The sequence below is a fragment of the Orcinus orca genome, chromosome 15, assembly GCF_937001465.1.
Source record: "Orcinus orca chromosome 15, mOrcOrc1.1, whole genome shotgun sequence".
NCBI lineage: Eukaryota > Metazoa > Chordata > Mammalia > Artiodactyla > Delphinidae > Orcinus > Orcinus orca.
In genome coordinates, this window is record NC_064573.1 from 20,815,475 (window position 1) to 20,828,459 (window position 12,985).

General features: G+C 35.1%; 1 protein-coding gene across 1 annotated transcript in view; it reads right to left on the bottom strand.

The window, feature by feature from the left end:
- Positions 1–3,828, bottom strand: part of LOC125961282 (netrin receptor DCC-like) — a 292,487-nt gene extending 288,659 nt beyond the window's left edge. The window contains exons 1-2 of the mRNA XM_049698140.1: positions 3,698–3,828; positions 1,025–1,145 (exon numbers count right to left, since the gene is read on the bottom strand). Coding sequence (XP_049554097.1) covers positions 1,025–1,145; positions 3,698–3,802 — 226 coding nt within the window. The 5' untranslated portion in view covers positions 3,803–3,828. The remainder of the gene's footprint in view (positions 1–1,024; positions 1,146–3,697) is intronic.
- Positions 3,829–12,985: the final 9,157 nt, after the last annotated feature.

Sequence of the window (12,985 nt, forward strand, 5' to 3'; positions counted from 1 at the left end):
GCACACTGTAAATGACAGAAGCCAAAGAAAGACTATGTCTCATATATTTCAGTAGCTATATAGAAATTTCTGTTTTCTATTAAAATTACTGTTTCTAAACAGAAAATTTGTTTTCTATTAAAATTAAAGCAGGGAAAGATTAAGACAAGGTTGAGTCAAGAGGAAGGAAACTGGCCTGAAAAAGTTGAAATTAACATAATCAATAGGTGGTATGAAGACTTTTCATGAGGAGGTATTAATATTTTAAGGTATTTTGATCTATAGAAACAACTGTTCAGTCCCTGCTTTAAAAAAAAAAAAAAGAATAAAAAGAGAGAAGGGACGTTTTTGACCTTCTTTAGTGTAACCACATTTCAGAGTAGCTGACCAGCTGGTTTTTTTGTGTGTTTGTTTTTGTCTGTTTGCTTGCTTTCTGGAAATCATATTGTTATGGGGATATTACATGACATGTCTATTACAGATTTACGCTAGTTTTGAATACACCACCACATTAAACCTCTAAAAGATTACAGAACAAAATAAAAAACTTAATAAATTATAGAAAAAAGGACAACTTATCAAAATCTGTTCTAAAAAAAGAGAAGAATGTTTTTACTTTCAAGTTAATTACTCCTGCTATTTTTCTACCAACTTCCATTGATTTAAGACTATAAATAAGCATGTATGTATACATGTATATGCTTATCTATTTTATATATATTACATATATATATATGTTCCATATATAGAGTTTATATTTATATGAAACACCAAGAAGAAACGTAGGCCACAAAAGAGGGGAGACGGTAGTAATTTAGTGGTAGTCATCTTGACTGTATCTCACTGGATGGAGATATGTATCGATAGTCATAGATATAATTTGCTAGCACAAATATACCATCAATACACACATGTATACCTGATTAACTAAATAACTCAATAATTTCAAATTGACTTTGAGAATAGGGAAAACAGTACAGATTTCACAGATGAACCATGCAGAACTGCAACTACAGGAACCAGAGCAAGGTTCACTTCATCTTACCAGGCTTAGGAACAATGAGCTGTGCACTGGTCTGGGCGTTTCCAGCCTCATTTTCACCCACACACTGATAAAAGCCTTCATCTGACTTCACCACCCCAAGGATTCGTAGGTTGCTTCCTCCCTGGGGAGAAGAAAAAGCAGGTAAAGCATTTGAAAAAGCAAAAAAAAACTCCAAGTGACAAAATGATCACAAAACAAATTTTAATCAAACTTCCCAAAAGAAACCAGAAGGGAGGCCACGAGGGTCCTCAGCCTTACAGATATGTCCTGTGTCATCTGGGAAATGTCACAGATTCCCAAGATTCTGCTGAATCCACGTGCCACCATTTAACCTAGTTCTGCCATGAAAAGTATACTCCCAAGAATGCACATCCTCCATAAGTGAGCAGTAAACAGAAAACTCTTTTATTAGGTATGGACGAAAGAGAGGTTAGTATCAAAATAAATCTCATTCTTTTCCTTGTACTGAAGGAAATAGTTTCAGTGGGTGCTGGAGAGGGGAAAAAAAAAAGCAAAAGGAAACAAAAATTACTTATCTTTGCAGCTTCTAAAGGACAAGAAATCTAGGTTGGATATTTTCTGGACATTTGCCGAGAAAAAAAATATCTGAAAATCCTTTTAAAATTGTGTGCCCTTTCGGGGATTTGGAGGAGGGTATGGTAGATCTTTTATACCCATGTCATTCTTGTTATATGGCCGAAATGTTTCACCTTCAGTAATCCATAAATTAAAACACAGCAATGTTAACTCCTGTTTTATGTAAATTGGGCCACCACAGTTTTCAAGGATGGATGATAAAATGATCTGAAATAGCATTTAATTACAGTAACTCAGTTTATCTTCGATAGTGTAAGAATTAGTTCAGTAAGTGAGACGAGTTAAATCACTTGCCCTGAAGTCATTAAGAGATAAATATTACCTCATGGGGAATACTTAATTGTTTTTAGTGTCTTGTAGTCAATTCTCAGCTGATGTAAAATTCTTAAGATAAAGTTGACTAACTTACAATTAACAATTCTCATATAAGTTACTATTTGTGCTAAATGTTACATGTGTGACAGATCTGGAGCTATTGGGGAAATATTTTTAAGCACAATTTAATGTGAAAAGGGCTCATACCATACATTTTTGTTTTTTTTTTTTACCTTAAGAAAAGGAACATTTTAAGTAGGTTGGCTATAATAAGTCATTCTGGGGAAAAGATTATTCAAACTGTAGAAAAAAATGAAATGCTTCATTTTATCCTGTGTCCTTAAGGGCACTCAACAATTTCCTCTATATGCAAGTAGCATCTATTTTAGGCATATACAACACATTTCAAGTTGCCCCATGGCAGATCATTTTTAATTCAGTGATAGGGGAAACAGCATTGCATGTAAAGGAACTAATGGATTGATGTGGCATTCAAAAGTTAATTTTTTTTTCCTTTCTTACTCTATTCCCAACCAATTAAATGCAACTAAAAATGAAAAATGGTAAGTGGTGATAAACATAATAAAGATATTCTTTACGGATGTATTCCTTAAGAGCCCTTACAATGTGACAAAATGCATGAATCGAGAGGTGATGAAAGTTTCTGAAAGCCGACTGGTCATGCAAGAGGGACCACCAGCAAGAGGCACTGTAAAGCCACGGAGAGAGCTTGTGCCTGAATTCCATAGGGCACTTACACTATAATTGCCGTCTCCTGGGAGACCTGGCTTGGAGCACCACTTTTCTTTGACAGGGTCATGTCTGCATCTCAAACATAAGAGAAATGGATTGAAAGCCTCCTTCTTTAGCTGCAAAGTTCTTTGATATTTAAAAAGTGCTTTTCATATTTCTCAGATATTCATTTGAATTCAGAACCTCTGATGCTGACCTACACCAAAAGGAGAGTTTTCACAGAGCATTTTTAAATGAGCAAAGCATTCTGCTGGTAGCAGCAAAAACAATAATAATAATGATAGGTATGGATCACTCACTATGTACCAGGACAACAACTCAGTGAATATACCACCATTATCCCCATTATCTCTCTCCAGGGCAGGGACAGAGAGGTACACTAAACCTTATAGGAACTATAAGAACCATTGTTCTTGGCTTCAATTCTTTCCAAAGTTCAGAACTGCAAAGGATGTGAACTCTGTCTTCAAATCCTCTCCAACACTGCCACCACCATTGTCACTATCACCATCATCACTGCCCTTTTCTACTGCTCATGTAGGATCAGCTGGCCTATCTGGAAGAGCAGCAAAGGAGCAAAGAGTGACCATCCTAATTACCAAAGTAAGACTACCATATTCATAAGTAGCGCATCTTACTTGAAACTTTATTATAATGGGCAAAATTTAAAGAAGTAAGAGATTCTTGGATTCATACAGTCTAGAACTAGATTCTAAACTCTGTTTTTCCAAGAACCACCAATGAGAATATTTAGAAAGCACTGGTCTTAGGCCCCCCATTTTTTGTTTGTTTAAAACCGTGTCTGTAAACAAGGGGGCTGGACTGTTTAATGACTTTTTTTTAGCTCAAAAATTCCAAGTCTAAAAAATGATTTGCTTTATTGGAACAATTTTCTTCATACATCATAAACATTCCCAACGGGAACGTTGCTCCCAAGAAAGAAAAGCAACTGAAAACAGAGTAGACAATGAATGGGATTGTAAAGTGAATATGAAAAAAGATAGTTACCACTATCTGAAAATAATCACTAGGAATGACCACATCTCCATTCTTCATCCAATTCACAGTGGGCACAGGCTTCCCAGAGACTGCACATTCAAACTCAATATCCATGCTTTCATAGGCATAGAGGTTGGAAGGGTGATTTAAAAACCATGGTGGAACTGTAAAGACAGAAAAATAAAAAGTGAGTGGGTGGGGATGTGAACTTGCATGCTAGCATCTTCTCTGACTTAGAAACAAATATTGAAAATGTTTGTAATTCAAATAATTCCCCTAAGCCCTTAGTTTACTTTATAGGAACTACTGTAGGACATGATAAACTCCCTCCGCCCCTCCTGCCCACCCCCCCACCGCCCCCCCCAAATGCAGTTAAACAGTGTGTTGTTGTGTTAATGGTGTCTTGCCACAAAGAATGTAAAAAACAACAACAACCTTTGCATATAATAAACATAAATAAATAAAAATAAATTTTAAAAAAATGCATATAATAAACATTCTGAATAAGTGCTTGTATTGACCTACATAAAGGACACTGGAAAGTCCATAAAGCTATGGAAACTATGCTGATAAAGCAAATGAAGGGGAGCTGATATGACTGACACAACCCAGTGTATAAGACACGAACGCTTAGTGTCTCTGTAATTCTAGAGTTTCATTAGGATTTAGTTAATGTGACGGACTCGTTCCTATTGAAACTGGCTGTGGTGATAAGGGCACTAAAAATGACCATCGTCTTTACTGTGGACACATGCCTATTGTCCTAGCAATTATCTACTCTAGTGCATTGCTATACTATATTACTATTTTCTCAGCAGGGTACAGGATACACTAATTTAATGTCTTAATTACCATAATACTCATTACTCTATGATGGAAATTTGCAATTGAAAGGAAATTACAAATATAACACACCTTCGCTAGTGAATCTCTCAGACCTGGTGCCTCAAAACACTGTGTAGGAAAGGAACATTTTAAAAAGTGATGTTGGAAGGGATAAATTGGGAGATTGGGACTGACATACACACACTACTATATATAAAATAGATAACTAGTAAGAACCTACTGTATAGCACAGGGAACTCTATTCAGTACTCTGTAATGACCTATATGGGAATCTAAAAAAGAGTGGATATATGTGTATGTAAAACTGACTCACTTTGCTGTACAGTAGAAACTAACACAACATTGTAAATCAACTATACTCCAATAAAGAAAAAAAATTTTTTTAAGTGATTGTCATTTTCTTCCGCTGGGAACCTTAAAATGATGTGAAACCTGAATACTTATATTGTCTGAAATTCACAGGGAAGTAGCAGCCTTGATCCCCTTTTCACCTTGGAAATAAATATGTATTTTTCGTAGACATTTTTAAAGACAGATTATAATATTTGTCTTTGCTGTTGTTACGCTCAGTGGGTAAGGTGTGCTAATTTTTGCTTCTTTGAGTAACCACCATACTTTGCTCTTTCCAACCACCATCAGCAAAACTTTCCCTTGAAGTCAAAGTGAATTTACAATCTTTGATGGTCATTGCCTTCTAGAAAAATCGAAGAGCCAGTGGAAGGCACCCAGGATTCAAGTCCTAGTTCTTCTACTGAATGATCTTGGAAGTCAGATCTCTCCCCTCCCCTCCCCTCCCCTCCCCTCTCCTCTTTCTCTCTCTCTCTCTCTCTCTGTCCCTCCCTCTCTCCCCTTCCCTGTCTTATCTTCCTATTTTTAACTAAATATTTGGGCCTCTAGTACCAAACAACTTTTAAATTCTTGAGTCTGTCACAGGGGCAACTTGGTTTAGGTGACTTGCCTGGGATTCATTACTATTCACAGATTAAAGATATGGAAAAAATGTGTCTGAGAGCTTTCCTACAGAGAATGTGTCACCATTGTATATAGGGCTAAGATTGATTATTTATAATTTATAGTAATATTAGACTTTATTTATTCTTTCACCAAATTCACTGAGAATGAACCAACATCAGAAATATTTCTTGAGTGCCTCTGAGCAGATACATTTATTGTCTCTTTTGGATTCTGTTGTCAATTTTATCACAGATTTTGATCAAGTATTTATTTACCAGCCAATAGCCAGTATTTATTGAGAGCTGACTGTACGATTTATTAACCTAAGCACTTTATTATTCACACCACAACTCTTTGAAGCAGGCTCTTTTACCCCCATTCTAGAAATGAAGAGACTGTGGTGTGTAAGCAACTTCTCCAAACCACACAGACAGGCTGACTCCACTGCCTACATTCTGAACTATTTTGTAATAGTTCTACCTCTGGAAAATTCCGATGGAAAATTATTTTGCCACCGAAAAATTCTGATGGAAGGATAACTCAAAAATATTCCCAAAGCCTCAGTGATAATAGAAATTAAGCAATTAGAGCTGTTAAAAATAATAACATCACGTTGTCTATTCTGCCTCTCCCTTTAAGCCCTTCCTTCCTGGTACCATGAAAACTGTCTGAGTCTGCTAAGCCCTGGCGTTCATGTTCATCAGATTTCCTGGAATCATTTGTGCCCGCATCAGAGTTTTCAAAATTCAGATGACTTCCATAAGTGGATCTTGAAATTAATTTATGGGGTTGAGACTAAACTTTAAATATATATGTATATAAGTAATATAAATATACATAAACATATATCATACATAAACATATACATATGTGTGTATATATTTATAGAGAGAGAAGGAGATTTAGTATTCTCTTCTCTTCCTGCTTTCCTCTTCTATACTCTTAATCCTTCCTATTCCTATGCTACTCCTCTCTCTCTCTCTTTTCTTGTGATGAGCAGACTAGGATTTATTCATCCTATTTTAGGATTGCTTCCTAGAATTTAGGACCTAGGTATAACTTTCACTGCTCTGGGGTACTAGATTCTCAAGACAAATATAAACTGGGACTAATGAGTGAACATGACTTATCAATGGTTGTGGACATGCTTCTTTATCATTTTTCTGATCGTGAAGAGGGAACTCACACACTCCATCTTCCATGAAATGTTGTCTTTCATGAAGCCGATGATGGGGTTTCCTGCTTCTTGCAGTGCTCTCTCTCTGTGCTCGATTTTTATCCCACTTATTATTGTTAGATATTTTTCACCTACATCATTATTTACTAACCAGACTATAAAGATGGGGCCTGAAGCATATGCTTTTTCTTTTAATTCCCTTTGAATATTAACATAGTTCTCCTTCCTTTCCACTCTCATGGAAGGAATAATTCACTACTTTAAACTATTTGGGGGGCAACAATTTTTTTTAACATCTTTATTGGGGTATAATTGCTTTACAATGGTGTGTTAGTTTCTGCTTTATAACAAAGTGAATCAGTTATACATATACATATGTCCCCATATGTCTTCCCTCTTGCATCTCCCTCCCTCCCACCCTCCCTATCCCACCCCTCCAGGCTGTCACAAAGCACCGAGCCGATATCCCTGTGCCATGCGGCTGCTTCCCACTAGCTATCTACCTTACTACGTTTGTTAGTGTGTATATGTCCATGATGCTCTCTCGCCCTGTCACAGCTCAACAATTCCTTAATGACTAATAAAAATGAAGTGCCATGAATTTTCAAGCTTATCAAATTGTTCCATTCACCCAGTTTTAGTCCATTTCAGAGAACTGCTTAACATACACGTATGATGCTACAGCAGTTTCAGGCAAGATACTGATTTTGTTATACTTTCCTTCTTTAGATAGAATAAAATTCATGACCAGAAATAAATTACCCACATTTTCATTAGATCTTGGTTTCTCAGGATCTTCTTAAGTACTTAGAGTACATATATAGAGAATTTTTATAACTTAGGGGTTGAGGGAAGAAGAAATAGTGACTACAACAGAAAGATGGAAAAAATATGTCTGTTCTAGAAAATGCTATCATATTTAGAAATGACTAATAGATGAGAGATCCCTCTACACTGCAATCATTAGAATTGTACAATTAAACCTTAAATTTGAATAAAAGTTTTCTCTAAATTAAATATTTTATAAATGAGTTTCTATGCTATGACTAATCATTTGCATTCTGTAGAGTAAATTTTATTTGGTAATTTCAGCCCCAAACCAAGTCATCACCAACAATCTAAATAGTATTAAAGGTTTTATTTCACATAAAAGATGCCTCACAAGTACTTTTAGTAACATTTATCTATTCTTTTTCCAGTTATTTAGGTACAAAAAAATGTGGGTCAATTCTAAAATACTGCCCTAGGACACATAATTAACACTCTGTATTACCTTGAAATTGAGAAGATTCGATACATCCTAAAAATTTACTACAGCTCTTTGAAACTGCAAGAATGAAACTTTAAAGGAATGCAGGTGGTTTAAATGAACACTAGGCAGAACACACAACTGGTGAATGATAAACATGATAAACATCATGGGAATGATAAACATCAAGGAAAAAAACAGATTAGTGAGATTTTGTTAGGAAGACAATAGAAATTACCATGAGCCTTGATGGGCTACATTTTTATCCTGAGAACACTGGAAAGCCAGCTAGTGTCGCTGAGCAAAACACTTCTATCTCTCCAGGCCTTTTGGAGTTAATTTGTTGTTGAAATAATGGACATAAACCCATTAGTCTTCTCTTAAATGCAAATACCTGAAGATTCTGACCAGATCAAAAATCTAAAATACGTTTGCTGCCAAACTGGGTTAACTCTATATCCAAAATAAATTGAGTTCTTTCAAGTACAGTCAGATAATTTCACCTTAAGGAGCCATAGTTTGATATGTAATCACATTCAGATGACTACAAAGGAAGCCATCTGGTGTTCAGTGTAGGTTTAGAGATAACATAGCACAGGGGGAAAATATTTTTTTATCAATTCAGGCTTCCATGTTAAATGTACCTCAACGAAATCCTACTTTTATGGAATAAGGTTTCTAATGGACATTCAATTTATAGATTAGAAATAGCTCTTTGACCCCATAGTTTCAATTCTTCCTGCACCAACTTCTGGTGCCAAAGTAACTCTTTCAGCTAACTTGATCTTTAAATGAATAACCTTCCTTCTCCTTTATTTAACAAGGAGCTGTGTGATATATTTCTGCCCAATCCAACACTTCTCTCCAGGCCTTTTCTCATGTGACAAGTGACTTGAAATCTGCTGAATATTTTTCTCTAGTTTGTTTCTTCCTACCTACACATCTGTCCTCCCCCATAGGACTGGGTGCTGAGATTTGCATTTCATTCTCTAAGTTGTCTCTCACACATACCTGTCTGTACTCTCTTAAAAAATTTAGGTTGGGGTAAGTTGGGTTCTAGCCTTAAGTGACTAGAATGTATCCCACATTGGAAATAAGATCTCATTTTAGTTTTGTTCTAATTAATAATATTGACTGGGGCTCCCATTGTTCTAGAAAAATGACTATTAAGCTATGGATTTTATTCTTAGCATTTTCTATTCAAAAAAGTGTTTCAATTTCCGGGGGCAGGGGGGGTTTGGGTCCTCTTAACAACTTCCAGAATGTACATTACCTTTTTCCCTGACATATGTGTAAGCCTAAGTGGTGTATTTAATTATATATTTTTTTCTCAAGCAGAAGTAATGATATATTATTATATTATATATAATATATATATTATTATTATATAATAAATATTATTATTATATTATTCTCAAGCAGAATAATGATATATTATTGAAAACTACATTTCAGAAAAGCTGATGAAGCAACAACAATTCATCCCCTTGTAGCATCCATCTGGATGCAAATCCACCAAGCTCTTAATTTCTTAAGGACAGGGGCTACCTTACTTCACTTTCTGTCCCCAAGACTAAACATGGGATGGGTGCTAATAAATACTTATTAGATAAACAGGCATGGATGTGGTTTAGTCTTCATAGGCCAATGCTTTGGCATTGCCACTTTCTGGCTGCAAACAGGTAATAGCTATGGAAAAGCTAGATGAGGAACAACATTTAAGAATAAGGATATACTTTTCTTCTAAAGTCAATGCTAATGACAACAATAGAATATTAGAAGCATCAAACTATAAGCTATTCTGTTATAGCTGGCAAAGAGGATATTTTAATCATCTTAGAGAAATAAAAATTGAGACCTTTTGATTTTATCTCTTACCCTATTATGCCAAAAAATTTGTGCTCCTATCTAAAAATTCTAGTCTATGTGCTGTGGGGATGAAGAACATCTGACCTTCAACCTTTACTTTGGAGTTGTGTTTAGGTTATTTTGTTTTATTTTGTTTTTTTGTTTTGTTTTTTTTAAATAGAAACTATTTAGACCTTAGAAACTATTTTAGACCTCTTGTCACAATTTTCTTTATCCAGACAAATAATCCCATTACTCTTCCTCAGTTTCCACTGCTTCTGTAATCAGGATTGCTTCTCTCTAAATCCAGACTGAGTTTTCCATTTCTCTCTTTAACTGTAGAGCTTAGGACCAAACTGGGAGAATGATGTTGTAAGGCTCAAACCAGTGATAAAAATGATAGGAGGATTAATCTCAAGGCCCTAATCCTATATGCTTACTTATGTTATCACCATGTCTTTGGAAACTTAATTTGTGTGCTATCAAGTGTCCTTCAGTAGATGTTGGCAACTCTCCAACGATTAAGTCTGTGTGTGTGTATGTATGCATATGTAAACACACATATATTAAATACATTTATTTCTATATATTTATGTACATATCTGTGCTCCTATGTAATCCTATGTAAACTGTAAAATCACATCGAATACCTATATTTAAAATGTTATGTATACACAAAGACATGCAAATGATATATCCACACATATACAATTTATAAACATCTTTCTTATCCAATTTTCAACTTCAGCTGTGAAGAAAATGAAAACATTTTAAGAAAAACAAGATAAAAACATTAACTCACATGGGTTATGACAAAAATAATAAATATTTAGAATAAGTTATCTAGTTCCTAACACTGCATACTGACAGAAATTTTTAAGACTTATTATTTTTCCCTCAGTCAAATGTTTTCTAGCATGCCCTCTTGTTATTTGAGAGTAAAAGATGTGGATATTCTAAACAGCTAGAAAAAATGTTTCTGTCATGCATTAGAGCAATTTCTGTGTATTTTTAAGTGGACATTGAAGAGTTACAGTAAATTATAGTGAAAACTTTGTTTTTCGAGTTTTTTGTTAGTAGTAGATATTCTATGAGGGAATCTTCCAACACAAACATTTAACTGAGACGATGATGAATTCTAACACACAACTAATTTCCCTCCCCCAATACCCAATGAAGTCAAAAGTCCCAGCACACACACGCACGTGCACGCACGTACACACACACACACACCAACCACAGCAACCAAAGAAAAGAAAGCAGTCAATTGCAAACAAAAAAAAAATCAAAATAGATGTTTCTGGAATAGAGGAGAAAGGCAGAGCAGGATTTAGGTCCTTATCTGTCCTTAAACACCAGAAACTGCCCTGGACTTTGGGGAAAAGCCTAAGAATTCTCAGTAATACCTCCAAAATTGAATCAATGTGAAACCTATGGAGAGTCCTATGTTTTTCCTTCCTTTTCTGATTGAGGAGAAGCTGCAGTGGCTATCAACCTGAGGACCAGCCCCTCCCCTACAGAAGGGAATAGGATATGGAACCAGCCAACGAAGCTGGGTGCTCTCAAAGAGGCCGAATGTTGCCTCAACTGAACTCACTCCCTGACCATTCCTGCTGGTTATTAAATAATTAATAAAACCTGAAATATCCAGCACTACAAACTGGAGCTCAAGGGGTCTCAGGCAGCGTGGTAAATAAGTCTAGAAGTAATTTCTGCTATATTGGCACAAATAGTGTCTGGACAGAGTCACCCACACATGAGCAAGGTAAATGACACACATGGGAAATATGGAAATATATTATCGGCAACAATGAGAGAGAGAGAGGGTGGGGCAGGGAGGGAAAAGTGGGGGGAGGAAGAGAGAGAAACAAAACACTCAACCCAGAAGAAAATCTAAGGGGAGAAGCAGACATAAATTTCTTAAGTTGTTTCACACAATGGATTTACTTATTATGAAAATAAATTCAACAACACTAGAGGTCAAAGACTAGATGAAAAACAACAGAATGAAATGAAAATGAAGGTAGCGGACCTAAGGAAACAAATCAAGGGGCAAAACAACATCATTAGAGAGCCAATATATAAATTAGAAAGTACAAGTAACATAATAGACACCACTAAAAACCAAATTACCGATGTGTTGGAAATGAGATAAATGCAGTGAATGCAGATGAAAAAGGCAAAGAGACTAAAGTAATTAGGAAAAGCTTGTATAGAAAGAGGCCAAGCAAAGATGATTTAATATTGAGATAACTGGCATTCTGATGTAGCAAACTCACAAATGGAACAGAAGATATATTCAAAGATAAAATAATAGGAAATTTTCCCTAAAAAAAAAAAAAATCTGAAGTTTTAGATCGAAAGACTATCCCATTTTCCTGGGAAATTGAATGTATAATTCTCAATAGTAAGACATATCTTATTTGAAATATTGAATCTGGAGGATAAATAATTATTTGAACATTCAACAGATCAAAACACATCTACAAGGAATGAGGGGAATCAGAGGAATGAGGGATCAGATTCCCATATAGTAATATCCAATGTTAGAAGATAATGAAGCAATATTACCCAAGAATATTATATACAGTTGTTTATTTACAAAGCCATAGTCTAAATTACGAAAGTGCTCAGAAAATATAGCACTTGCTAAAGTAAGTCTGACAACAAAATCCAGGCAATTAAGAAGAGTACCATCAAAATGAAAAGATAGGCATTGTGATAAAAGGACTGGTGATGAATATTGAATATAACTCTATACAGAAATAAAAGTAAACACAGTGGAAATAATGTTTACTGAAGAGAAGTCAATTGTCATAAATGTGAAAAGGATACAACTAATACCATAACTACCAAAATCAGAAGGTGGGGGAATGAGAGGATGGATGAGACTGCTAACCCCTCATGCTAACCCCTAGGTGCTATCTTTCACAGCAGGAATTTAATCAATTATGCCTTTAAATAAAACATGAACTTTAAAAAACAGTATCTGTAGCTGCATCACATTGTTATAAACATATTTCTACCTAAGTATCCAACTATTTATATACGTAGAAGGATGTATGGAATACTGAGATTTGGGATGATTTTTAAATCACATGGGTTATTTTCACAAAATTATAGAGTGATTCTTCTAAAACAATTTTTAAAAGACTCTAGAAGTAAATATTCTAAGATGTACAGTGATTATGGAAGTATGGATATATCTTCTTTCTTTTTTTGT